Here is a 13,274-nt window from a genome sequence, read left to right on the forward strand (position 1 = left end):
ATGCCTTGCTCCCTGGCACCTTGTCACCAGCTGCTGTGGTGGGAGACAGAACAGAAGCCGAGAGGATGTGAGAGGAAGTGACCACTGCTGCTGAGAGGCCACGGAGCCGAGCCTGTCTGTGGCAGCTGAGTGTGACCTGTGGTCAGTGTCTGAGCCAAAAATAACTGCAACGGTCTCTGTAGCGAGAGATCGCACAATCTAACAGACACACACAGACACAGACACAGACACAGACACAGACACAGACACAGACACACACACACACACACACACACACACTCACACACAGAGAATAAAAACTATGACTCTATTTCCATCATCTCATGCTCGATCCACTTTATGATACTATGGCAACCACAGATTACTCCCGGGCAACACATGCGCGCGCGCACGCGCACACACACACACACACACACACACACACACACACACACACACACACTCAGTCTATGGCCAGCAAAGTGTGACACCATGCCAGGATATCAAAGCAGAAGCGAAGGTCTCTCCTCTTTCCTGAAATAACTCTGTGAAGAAGGAAAAAAAATCAGTTCCAATCAGCAACAGGAAAGAAACTGAATCCCAGAAACACAAATCTACTAATTCAACATCCTGGACAAGCAGCGGACAGGAAGACCCAAAATATTCTAACACATTAAATAAATATTTAGGTTGAATTGATATTAATGGGTACATCTGTAGCATCAGTGTTTTTAATATTAGCAGGCTGATCTCTCACTGATTGTTTAATATTTACATCAGAGGACAATCTTTTATTTTGAAGGATGAGCACACAAACCTTTATTTTGAAGACTACATGAAAACTACATGAGGACTGTGTCTCAGTGTCAGTTTGTTTTGGTTTTTATTCTACTGCTTAGATACTGATTGACATATTGTCTGAGCTCATATACATCAGCTGATTTTACACGTGTTGATCATTAAGTAAAGATATGTTTGAGGTCATTTAGAAACAGCGTCTGCATCAAACTCTAACCCACAGACAAGTTTATTTTTTACTGTAAAACTTTTCTCAGTGTGTATCTTTGTCAAAGCTGTTACAAACAGATTTAGAGGACACTTGAAAAAATAAAAAAATTGAAAACCACAGGCTGTTATATCATTATCAGATGTTTAAACGCTCTGTTCTGATTGGGCTCCACCTCTGTGATGTCAGTAAATATTGTTATGACTTAATGTCTTTATGATGATGCGATGTGAGCTGCAACTAATAATTATAATCATTATTGATTAAGATGCTGTTATTTCCAGCATTAATCAATTAATTTTATGGTCTATAAATTCTCAAACAGTTTTATATTTATCATAATTCTCCAAAAATCCAAGTTAACATATTCAAATGTCCTGGTTTATCTGAATTCACTATCTTTTCCCCATCTGCAAGGAGCCTGAAGCAAAGAATTCTGAATCTATCATCGAACCTGCTGCAGGTTTTTGCTCTAGACTGAAAACTGGTGAGTTAATGCTCCTGTGTGTTAATGCGGTTGTTATGTTGTCATGTCTCACGAAGACCAGAGAGACTCTTCACATAAGAACAAGATATAAATCTGAGAACCCTCTACCCTACATGCAAGTCAATGATTGGTCAAGTCTCACTCACACACACACACACGCACACACGCACACACACACACGCTGCTCATGGGGCCCGGCCCGGAGGAAGGAAGGGCGTGGTTTATGATGACATCAGGAGGGTGTGACCTCACCAGGCCGACTCTTGGTGGGCCCCGGCAGCACCAACGAGCCAGGAAACCCCAGAGTAATGAGAACCTTGAGAACCACAATAGAACTCGTTATTCAGCGGGACAGTTTGATCTGGGAGGTTATTCTGGATCTGTTACCAACAATCTGTGTCTCACACAGCTAAAGACAACAGTGGAAACCACTAGTTACAGGCTCCTTCATCATGAGATCACAGGGAAATTACACAATTTCTTTACTATATGTTCTATAATATGAGCTGCTCCATGTTTAGTCAAGACATGTTTTAACCTTGGGTACATGATGCGGTTATTTTGAAGTTACACTATTGATTAATCTTTCAGTTATTTTGACGAACAGATTAAAATGTCAACATAAAACATTAAAATGTCAAAAAACTGATCAACAATCCAAAAGTCAAATTTCACAGTGATAAGAGAAGCAGCTGCTTTAATTCTAATTTCTGAATATTATGCTGATTATTTTCTCAATCAATCGTTTGATGAATAAAACGTTAGAAAATAGTGTAAAATGGGGCGACACTGCTGTGCAGTGGTTAGTGCGAATGGTTGTTTGTCTCCATGTGTCAGTGGACCCCGCCTCTCACCCAGTGTCAACTGGGATTGGCTCCAGCCCCCGGTGACCCTCACTGACCATGACATATTCAAACTGCTTGTTTTGTACAACCAACAGTCCAACACGTAAAGATATTTAATTTTACTGTTGTAGAAAACCAGTAAATCTTTACATTTGAAAAGCTAAAATTAATTAATTTTATCAATCTTGGGGTTGCAAATTATTATTTTCTTTATCGATTAAAGGTAGATGTCCATGTGTTTGTGATTATAAAGCAGGTCTAGGTTCTATATTAATACTGTGAAAGTATCAAAGCCTCAGTCCACAGAGAAATGCACACAGCCTGTATTCAGAAACTGAGCCTTAAAACCAGCTGTTAGGACTTCAGTTACTTTGTGATGTCATAACGAAGCAGTCACTGCTCTCAGCCTAAGAGAGAACATTTAAAACTACACTGAGATGATTTTCGGTTCTTAAAACCACAAATATATCTTCTGATGGAGATCAACACTTCAGATAAAAAGTTCCCTTTAACGTATCAATTATATTTTCAATTAATCTACAAATGTATAAAATGTAATAAAGTTGAGCAACTAAAAGACGCCTAAAAAATAAATAAAAGGATTATTTTTAAAATGAGGTCAGGTCGAAGCGAGAGATTCCTCACTTCAGTGTCTCGAATGGTTAATAATGTGTGAATGTGTGTGTTGTACTGTACATACTGTACGTGTGTGTGTTCCTGACTCTTACAGTCAGGACTCCGCTCCCTCGCTCGCTGGCGAAACCCAACATTATGATAATCACAACCTTCGAAACCTCAGCGGCAACAAGCTACAAAGCTCTAAAAATACTAACTGCCTCCAGTGTACAGCTGTTTCCAGGATCAGCTCTGCTTATAGAAACCATCAGCAGCTCGACCACAGACGCTGTCTCCAGGTCTGTCGTTACACTGGGCCAAGCACCGCCTGCTGGAGGTAAAAGCAGCACTGCTAATTTGTGAATACAAAGCTATTCTGGTCCCTCGCCACCGAGGCCCTGAGAGGGAAAGGTGGACGGCGGAGGCTGCCTGAACGTCCTGGGTTACCAACATGATGACTGTTATCTTTATAGCTGACCTGCCCTGACAGGACCGTAACAGCGTCAGCATGTAAAGCTTTGTGACAGTGTCCTGGTAGAGTTTCTTATCCTTTCTCAGAAGTAATCATTCATGACACTGTGGACAGACTTCGACCGTGGCGACAGAGGACGTTTATGTTCCTTGGCTGCACAAAGTTGTGAAACTTTCTAAGGAAAAACTCAGAAAATGCCTTAGCGCTGTGCCAACATGGCAGCAGAAGCCTTCATCTTGGTCAGCGGCAGCAGCCTGGTGGCAGAATTTCACATCAGTAACTTCAAGCAACAGCTCAAGTTTTTAAAATGTTCTGAAGTTGTTCAAAACTCAACCAAAGAAAACAACTTTCAGCCAAAAACGTGGCTGAGACCATGCAGAGCTCAGAGTGAACTGACAGGAAGTGGGGCTCAGGTTGTGTCGTCACGTTCTCGGTCTCACCTGGAACCGCGGCAGATCCGAAGGTTTGAAGTCGTTGGGTGAGCAGCCGCACCAGTCCACGATGTGCTTATACTGGCATTTGCAGCCCAGTTTGCGGTTCCAGTTGGTGAGCCTCAGGTTGTTGTCCACCATGGTCTCACAGTGGGCGCTGTTCTCCAGCACAGTGTGGAAAAATGACTGGAGGTGGAGGCAAGTGCAGAAACACAATTAACCATCTAATCTACATATAAAGGCAGAAATCATTCCCGCCTTGGGAGGAACACAATGATGTTGTGGTTCGATGGTTATCATTCAAATAACAAGGGCTCTGAGAAGCATCTTGGTTGGTAATCACTGGTTTAATCAATTATTGCATTAGTTGTATCAGATCTAACCAACATCACATTTTTATTCTGCGCAGCTGCTCAAGGAAAAAAAAGTTGAGATATTTTGTTGTTTTGATTTATGGATTTTTGAGGGTGAGCACAGTCGCTCCAGAGGCCGGGGCCTTTTCAGACACTTCCTCTGCACTTGCACAGAGTCTGAGGGGTTACTAGAGTGCAGCTTGTGTGCGTGCGTTACCTCAGCAGGCAGCAGTGTGTAGGCGTAGAAGCGCTTCATGCTGCTGACCAGCTCGTCTCTGGAGTTCACCACATAATCCACAAAGGACCGGTTGAGCAGGAACCAATCGGAGCCTCCGTCCACCGCGATGCCCTCTGGGATCTTGCGGTCCCCGAGACGCCACATGTGGGTGTCGCACTCGTAGAAGAGACGGTCCAGACCCTGTTTGCGGATGAAACTGAGATGACAGGGTTTTCAGACACGAATCAAACGCTTCCACCTGGAGACACATTTACTGCCAGACTGGAGGAAGACTGAACTTTAACCACAGGATGTAGGTGGGAGCGATATGGTGACTAAACCTGTGATCAAACACACAAATTTTGGATAAAACAAAATTACATGAAACGAAAACAAGGACAAAACCAAAATGACAGAACACGGTTCAGATGACAGGTCAAGTCAAGCTTTAGATTTCAGGCACGTGAAGGACATATTTTAACCCAGAGATATTTCTAGTCCGTATGTTTAGACCTCAGCTCTATGTGTATAAAAAAATCTGCATGTTAAGTTGTTAAGATTACTTGTTATAATTATATTGAATCTATAAAAGCAAATCATGTGACATTTACAGCAGGGGCCCCTGGTCTTTTTTTGGTTTGTAAGAGAAACAGAGAGAGAGACTATGATAGAGAGACACAGGGAGCTGATGACTCTCTCACCGTGCGTTGTCTCTGCCGTGGGATTTGATGAAGTTCATGTTGCGGTACTTTGACAGGAAGGCCACCAGCTGTTCATTGGTCCTGAGGGGAGAGAGATTCAGTCAAAGATTTGATGGCATTCATGTGTCTGTCCATGTCCAGACAGGGTCAGAACCATCAGCTGGTTATTATTTTGGATCGGACCAGTACTCGGTATCGGCCAATAAACGAGTTGAGGTATCAGAATCGATACTGGAAGGAAACAATCACTAGAAACACGCCACACTTTATAAACTCCTCTGTGTTGTCGTCTGTTCGGCCACAGGAAGAAGAAAAACACTCACGGCCTTATGTGACATTTTTTCTCAGCAGTGTTTGAAGTATTTTTCCCTTTCATGGACTCAGGTCTAAGCAGGTTGCAATTAAATATTTGAACGATGCGTCTCTTTTTTTAAACAATGCAAAACAATCTTCCATTTAGGGAACTTGGAGTGACTCCATGCGAGTCTGTTTGGGACAGCTGGACCGGCTTATTTAGCTTCCTCCTCCAAACGAGAGCAAACAGCTCAGCTCCGGCGTGTGGCCCCAGCAGGAGACGGCCACTCCCTGCGTGCCGTACGAGCCGTGATCTCACGACTCGAGCCTGGTGTCGTCCTAACGAGCACACGGGACGCCAGACAGAGATCGCTTTGATTACATTTGATTACAGCTGTTGAGAGGAACTGCAGGCGTGCGTGTGTGTGTTCATGAGTTACAGACACACATCAAACTCTGAGTGAAGCTGCTGTGACTTTATCTACAAATGGTCACATAAGATGTTTCTCATCTAGGATTTTTTGTTTTTTGGTGCAAATGCTGATCTTTCAAACGGTCATAGTCGAGTGGGAATCGTCACATTTGACATTTTAGATTTTAGGTATTTAAGTTTCCACATCTGTGTCTGTCTGCAGGCCTGATAACAGGTGTGGACTGAGCCACATGGATGTTAAAGCAGCATTTTCTTTCAGATCAAAGTATTAATTTTGGCCATTTTTAGCTGAAAACCAGGAACAAAAGTCAGAACCGCCCAAAAAATGTATGAAATAATGACCTGTGCTGTCAGGTATCAGGGACCAGGACCTGTATTATCAAACTCCACAGAAGAATCTGCTAAAGAGCCGAGTAAAAAGGTTCTTCACTGAGCGATGAGACAGAAGCTTCTCACTCCTACAAACAGACGTGTGAGAGGAACATTTGAGAACAACTGATCACATGAAAACTCCTCTTCTTCATGCAGTGCGACACATCAGGTCTGTACAGAGTTGATCTGGTTGATGTGTCTTTATAGAAAAAATGAAAGAAAAGACAAAAGTGTATATTTAGCTTAGATTTTTGTACAGTATATAAAAATCTACGAGATTAATTAAAATGTCGACTTTATTTCTGAGTTTATTCCCCTGATAAATAAAGTGGAGAAAAAAAAAAAACACCAAACTTCAAATCAAAGGAAACTAAACAGCTAAAACGACTCTGTTCTGAACACAAATCGCTTCAGATAAAAAGCTTTTGTTGTTAGTGGAGAAGTGAAGATGTTTACTTTAAAATCCTGTAACCCAGATACACGTCCATCTGACATTTAAAAGGTTAACCTTCTCTCAGCAGTTCAAGAGGAACATAGCTGCAAACACACAAAACATAAACACACACACACACACACACAGCTCCATTGACTCACACTGCATGTGCCTTCATGACGTCACAGCTATCGATGGTGTGGTGCTAATGCTGTGGCTGTGTTATGGATTTTGGCTGGCAGCGTGTTCGGACGGTCGCAGTGATGGGAGGACAGTACAGATCAGATCAGGGTGTGTGTGTGTGTGTGTGTGTGTGTGTGTGTGTGTGTGTGTGTGTGTGTGTGTGTTCCTGTATTTCTATCCTCATGAGCAGTGCTCTAATGAACAGAGAGATGAAGAAAAGTCCTCTGGATTAAGACATAACTCTGAAGAGACGGTTTTAGCTCAGGTTCACTCAGGGGAACGAGGTCGGTTCTGTAAAGAACTGGAGCGTTTGGAGAAAACTGGAATCAAACAATCAACTTTCAGCCTAATTCAGAGCAGCAACACAAGCTGTCAGAGGGTCACACGTTGTAAACAAACCCCAGTTTGAACCAGTTACTGCACAGAGCTGCAGGACTGAGTCCTAAACCCAGATATTACTGACATCGTCCTGGAGTCTCTGGTTCTTTGAATGAGTTTTTAGTTAAATCAGGTCTGTGTTTGACACAAGCTCAAGACATTTTCACATTTTATTCTACGTCATAAACTCTGTCAGTAAATCCCTCAGTCCTGATGTCTTGAAGCTTCTATGCTATCAGCCTCATCAACAAGGCTAGAGAGCCCCACTGTTGCTGATCCCCCTGATCCTCAATTGCACCAATCACCAGAAAAAATTCCTTGTATGTGAAAACATACTTGGCAATAAAACTGATTCTGATTCTGATTCTGATAAAACTGATTCTGATTCTGATAAAACTGATTCTGATTCTGATGTCTGTTAAAAAAGTGTCTAAATGAGACGACAGAGACACCATGAAGCATCTCTGCAAAATCTAATTAGAGTTAATCCATAACTTATCAATGGGAGGTTGATAAGTTTTCCTTCCAAATAATGTGGTTCAGGGTTAAACTGGGGATTTATTTAAATCCAGAGCTCAGCTTTAAAACTGACCCACACCCACAGATCTCTGCAGTTCAGTTCATACACATTAGATCAATCAATCAATCAATTATCAACAAATCTGATCACTGGTTGATCTAATGAAGCTGATCAACAATAACATGACCGATCCACATTAAATCAGCACCTTAGATTCAGTCCACAGCCTCATGTTACCTTTCACAGTGTGATATAACAATCAATGTATCACAGAGTTGATCAATAATAAGACACAGATTCTTAAAAAGTGATTTTTCCTTTAAAAACCAGCCCGTCAGGACCGGTTCCTGGACCCTGGTCTAGCCAGGAATGACGCACTGGAATTGGGACAAGTCGGCTGAAAATGGGCCAATGGAGTCACAGCAGATTCATGTGCCAGAGTCTGACTGAAGCTGACTCTTGGAACAAATCACACACATACGGCTGCTGAAATCTCGAAACTCCACTGAGGTCAGAACCACCTCGCTTCTCATTTGCCTGAACTCAGCTGGTTTCCTGGGAGGGACACAACCTGCTGGACCTCTTTCAGAATCGCAGCCTCTCTGCACCAGTTCCAGCACAACGCTGACCACATCCTCCACAAACCTCCTTCTGTTCTGCTGCAGCTACAGCGAGTGAAGCATCAGTCAATATCTCCACTGATCACAGCCAAGCGCTTTCCTCAACAATAAAGATCCTCTCGAATCCCCGAGCAGCGAGACGGCCGTTAAAGGGCTCTGTGTCAAAGCTACAGACTCCCACTCCACTCAGAGTCAATACACTTGTGGTCTATCGGCCACATAACCTGATCCATAAGACCTTAAACCAACCAAACACGACCCGCTGGGCTGTGAAGCCACTGGTTCGTGGCCATTAGCTGAAAGTCCTACAACAAATCAATGTGCTGTGTGTTTGGCGGGAACTCGATGTGATCTGTAAATCTCTCAGTCTTCTGCTGTGGTATATAATGAGAACAAGGGGGGATTTTCAACAAAACCTTTAGGGATTAAAGTCAGAAGCTCTGTTTAGAGACCGTTTCTGCAGACTGCTTTAATTCCTTTTCCACACAGCTTCCTTTAGTCCACAATAACAGGCCTAAAAGAAATTATTAGCAACAGCCCTTCTCATATTTTTGTACTTTATCTCAAAAAATAATTTGCTGATACTTTTTTTTTTTACAGCAATTATCTTTATATTAAAATGTTTCTTGTATTTATCCATTTGCTTTGCTTTCCATTATCCATGAGCTAAAATTAAAATCTAGTTTTGCCCTTAATGCCAAGCTTCGACTCTTCTGACGGACCCGCTCTCTTACCTGATGGGGTAGTCGGCAGCGCTCAGGTTGATGAAGAAGTCCCAAGACCAGTCGGCCATTTTGAGGAGGTCCTCCATGCTGCGTAGGTACATGGTCAGCAGGCTGGCCCCGCCCCAGATGGTGGCCATACGCCAAGGAGTGACCCGGACGTTTGGATACTGGCTGACCAGAGACAGGACTTCTCTGTGGAGGTAGTTGGACCTCTGACAGAAAACAGGAGGAAGGTCACAATCACCATTAACAAATATTTTCATATCAACTCTGAATCAAACAACTTCCTGTCGTGTGAAAATGCCCCTAGTACTTCCAATCTCACTGAGAACCAACACCTCAAATATCTGAGCTGTCACCCACATCCCCAGGTTTTCTTTTTTTTAAGCAAGTCAAATATATATATATAGCTCTTTCAATCTCTTTCACATTTGTCGCCACTCTGAGGACACGTCGCCAGTGCTCTCACCTGGTCTACATGGATGTAGTAGTAGTGCGAGGTGTGGTAGATGGCTTTGAAGAGGCGCTGGAACTGACGCGAGGCTCGGCCGTGGACGACCAGGACGAAGGCGATCCGCACCGGCGCCAGCTGGGCAGCGTCGGAGGGGCCCTCGTCCCACTGGACGTTCACGTTAACCTTACCTGGACAGAGAGGAGAACGACGTCAGCTGGAGAAACATAACGAAACAAACGCTCACAGCACAGTTGACGTGATTCCCAGCATCAACAGCAGGGCTGGGATTGATTTTACCTTGTGAGTCTGTGTGTAATGCAGTAATATCTACAGTACTCATGTAACATCAACATGTTGTCAGGCTGGTGTTCAATCCCAAGAGTCAATGGTCTCTAGTTTAAATATAATAATAATTTAAATGATGATCGTGTCCTGAGACTGAGAGAAAATTAACTGGCAGCAATAAACTGAACTAAGTTATTTTTCAACTGTTTTCTCTGGTTTCAGCTCCTCAGATTTCAGGATTTGCTGCTTTTCTTTGTCTTATATGACCAAAAAATGAATATTCTGGAGTTTTGATCATTAAAAAAAAAACAAAAAACAAACAAAAAAAAAAAACACGTGAAAACATCCAATTAGGTTCTGTAAAACTATAAAGCGAATTTTTCACTTTTTCATTTTTTCTGATTTTAATCAGACAGAATTAAAAGATTATTTGCTCGATTTTTGCTTCTTGGTCTCACAGTGGTTTGTAAAACAGCAGCAGTGTCACTTCTCCCTGCTCTCCACTCGTCTATCTTCACTTCTGTCCGTCCTGGAAATACCCTGTCTGCTCGCCGAGCTAAATCTGCCTCTTGTATATACAATCTATATGACAGCCTGATGCTTCTCCATCATCACGCTCACTCTAAAGATGGCGCGGGTTGAGGCCTGCTAAGCCTAATTAGTGACCTTCCCCGGCTGTGGGGCATGCTGGGAATGGAGTTTGAGGAGAAATAACTGTAATCAGGCGGCACAGTCAAGCACCGCTGTGCAGACAGAGGGAGGCAGGGGGAGAGACACCGTGCACGTTGTCGTGGATGTGCTCTTATGTCTGCATGAGCAGAAACACCAAACTTTGTTTCAACAACCCTCTTGTTCTTTTTGAAGACTGACTGCACGTCAGTCAAACTCTGCTCCTGTGTTCCTGCTGCTCCAGCCCGGCTTCAGTCTGCAGATGTAATGAGTAGTGCGCCATCGCAGCAGCCTGTAATCATATAAATGAAACCTCGAGCGGCCCTGGGTGGTTCAAGAGAGTACAACTACAAGTGAATCATTAGCCAGCCTTTCCTAAAATAAGACTACAAACTGCATGTTTAATTAGGGTGTAATTACAGTGGATGAGCATCATCCCTGTGGTGTGCAGCCTCACTGTGTCCATTCATGCTTTTAGTCCCTGGAAATAGAATTGGAAACCAACGGGATGCTTCTACCAGGCTCTGGCACGTGCCGGGTTAAAAATGTTCGACGGGTAAATTTAGCAGAAAAAAGTCTTTGACTTTTTGCAGGCTGCCACTTCAGAGAAACCGCCTGCTCGTCCCATTCCTTCGCTTTCTGTCTGTCAGCCTGTCACCCTCTCATTTGTTGACTGACTCAATCACTATGTAACACAGAGGGATGATTCAGTCCTAAATACAGTTAGTTATTATACATTTAAACCAACTATGTATAATAGCTCCATACGTGGGCTTCTGTATCTCAGAAATATATTCTCTGTATATACTCTCTCTATCACTCTCTGTACAAAGTCAGTCGAGCACAAAATCATGGAGATCACACATAATTGGCCTGAGGCTCTTTTTTAAACACAGACATCTCTCCTGCTGTGTCCTCTAGACTGTATCCCACACAGAAATGTGGACCGCTGTTACAAGGGATGTCACGAGAATCCGTGGTACCGAGTCGATGCCAAACGTGATGGTACTTGTTCTTCCACAGGAACTGAAGGTAACGTAAATGTTGTAGGTCCTCAGATCTGATTCTTCCAGGACTGATGGTGCAGCATGACGACCCTACACCTACAAGTCTTCCAGTTTGACGCAAAAAGCAAAGGAAGAAGAAGAAGGAAGGGACAATAACAAGTTAGCGCTGCAGACTTGGGGTTAACTCTGCTCCAGAGCAGGGCCAGCAAACCCTAGGTGTCAGTTAGCCCCGGGCTAAGTTAAGAGAGGATAAATTTGGTGTGAACTGACCAGACGCCAGTATGTAAATGTTGTCAGAGCATTTTAAAGAAACGGAGGAAACACCTCAAACTTATCTAAGCATGAAATCTACGTGAAATTATTAAGTGTTCAAACGTTGGGAGAGAATTTCGTGTTGAAGTTGGAGCCCATCGCTCATTTTGAGAAGAAGATCTTTACAGTTCGTTGACCAGCTGGACTTACGAATGATATGAGGAATCAGTTTAGCTTGAGTTGAAGTTTTCATGACACATCGTTAGACTGTATCTCTCGATACAAACCCACCAAGTTTACCATTAATGATGATGCTGCTCTCACCTTCTATGGGGCAGTAGCGAGGCACTTTCTCAGGCATCAGCGCCCTCTCCTTGTGCTTACAGTAGACCTCCACTATCTGCTGCCGGCACTCTCGGCTCTTGGCTCTGGACAGAGCAGAAATGGCTTCCTTCCCGCTGATCTCACACTGCGGCTGCTCCTTCCTCGGCTCCAGACTGGCCGACTTCTTCGACTGGCGGAACGGTGGATCCTGATTGGACCGCTGGACCAGCGCCGGGACGGTCGGGACCTGGGGGTGGGGTTTACGGATGTGGGTGTGGTTGTGATTGTGCCCGATCCCTCTGGGTTGCATGGGAGGGAACTTGAGGACCTCGTTAGCAGATTTTTCCAGCATGCTTTGAACTTGGGCCTTGTCCAGCTTATGTTTTCCATTTCCGACCGGGACCCGTTGGCGTTGGGACTGTGCACCCAGGTTGCTGTTGCTGTCAATGGAGTCAAAGTCTTTGGGGACCGAGTTCTCATTATTGTTGCTGTCCAGGCGAAGTTTCTCTTTAGGGCGGTGGGAATGGTAGACGTCCTGTGAGCGAGAACAAAAAATCATAAAATATAAAACCATGACACACAAAATAATCTTAAACCTTTCCCACGAAGAAGATAAACACTCACAGCTGCTGATCGAACATGTGGTTAAATATCCAAACTCCAAAAACAACATTCAAAAGAAACTGTGATCACTTCAGATCAAACATGCTAACGTTTTTAGCCACATGAGCAGCGTCGCTCGAGGGACGGCGACATCCACACTGAAATATCTGAACAACTGCTGGATGGTCTGTCATGAAATTCATGGTCAAATGTTTGGATGCTAACATGCTAACCTAAGATGGGGAACGTTACACATGCTTAGCACCGGCATGTTAGCATTGTTACTGTGAGCATGCTAACATGAGGTTAGCATTTAGCTGCTAGCAGGGCTACAAAATAAAATATGTTTAATGGAAACTGAACACTTCCTGCTGCTGTTTCAAATTAAAAGCTTTCCATATGCAAACTAAGAGCTTTGACATTGTTACAGAGGTTAGAGGCCGACTGGCTTTGTTGAAGTTGCTCTAAATAAATGTATTTCTATGCTGGTGCATGTTTTAATGGAGGAATAGTGAAAGAAGAAGCGACAGGAGGGAAATAGATACAGAATCCAGATCAAATCATTTTACACAGGAACTTTTCTGTCATACAGGGATAAGGATTAAGCCCCCGCCCA

General features: G+C 43.5%; 1 protein-coding gene across 1 annotated transcript in view; it reads right to left on the bottom strand.

Annotated features, from left to right (window-relative positions):
- Window positions 1-13,274, bottom strand: part of LOC139611148 (xylosyltransferase 1-like) — a 32,015-nt gene that overhangs the window by 10,366 nt on the left and 8,375 nt on the right. The window contains exons 2-7 of the mRNA XM_071465528.1: window positions 12,056-12,590; window positions 9,534-9,706; window positions 9,074-9,276; window positions 5,107-5,187; window positions 4,406-4,622; window positions 3,845-4,021 (exon numbers count right to left, since the gene is read on the bottom strand). Coding sequence (XP_071321629.1) covers window positions 3,845-4,021; window positions 4,406-4,622; window positions 5,107-5,187; window positions 9,074-9,276; window positions 9,534-9,706; window positions 12,056-12,590 — 1,386 coding nt within the window. The remainder of the gene's footprint in view (window positions 1-3,844; window positions 4,022-4,405; window positions 4,623-5,106; window positions 5,188-9,073; window positions 9,277-9,533; window positions 9,707-12,055; window positions 12,591-13,274) is intronic.

This window comes from Trachinotus anak, unplaced genomic scaffold (genome assembly GCF_046630095.1).
Source record: "Trachinotus anak isolate AG129_WGS33_773 ecotype Australia unplaced genomic scaffold, CSIRO_AGI_Tana_v1 ptg000003l, whole genome shotgun sequence".
NCBI classification, from domain to species: Eukaryota; Metazoa; Chordata; class Actinopteri; order Carangiformes; family Carangidae; genus Trachinotus; species Trachinotus anak.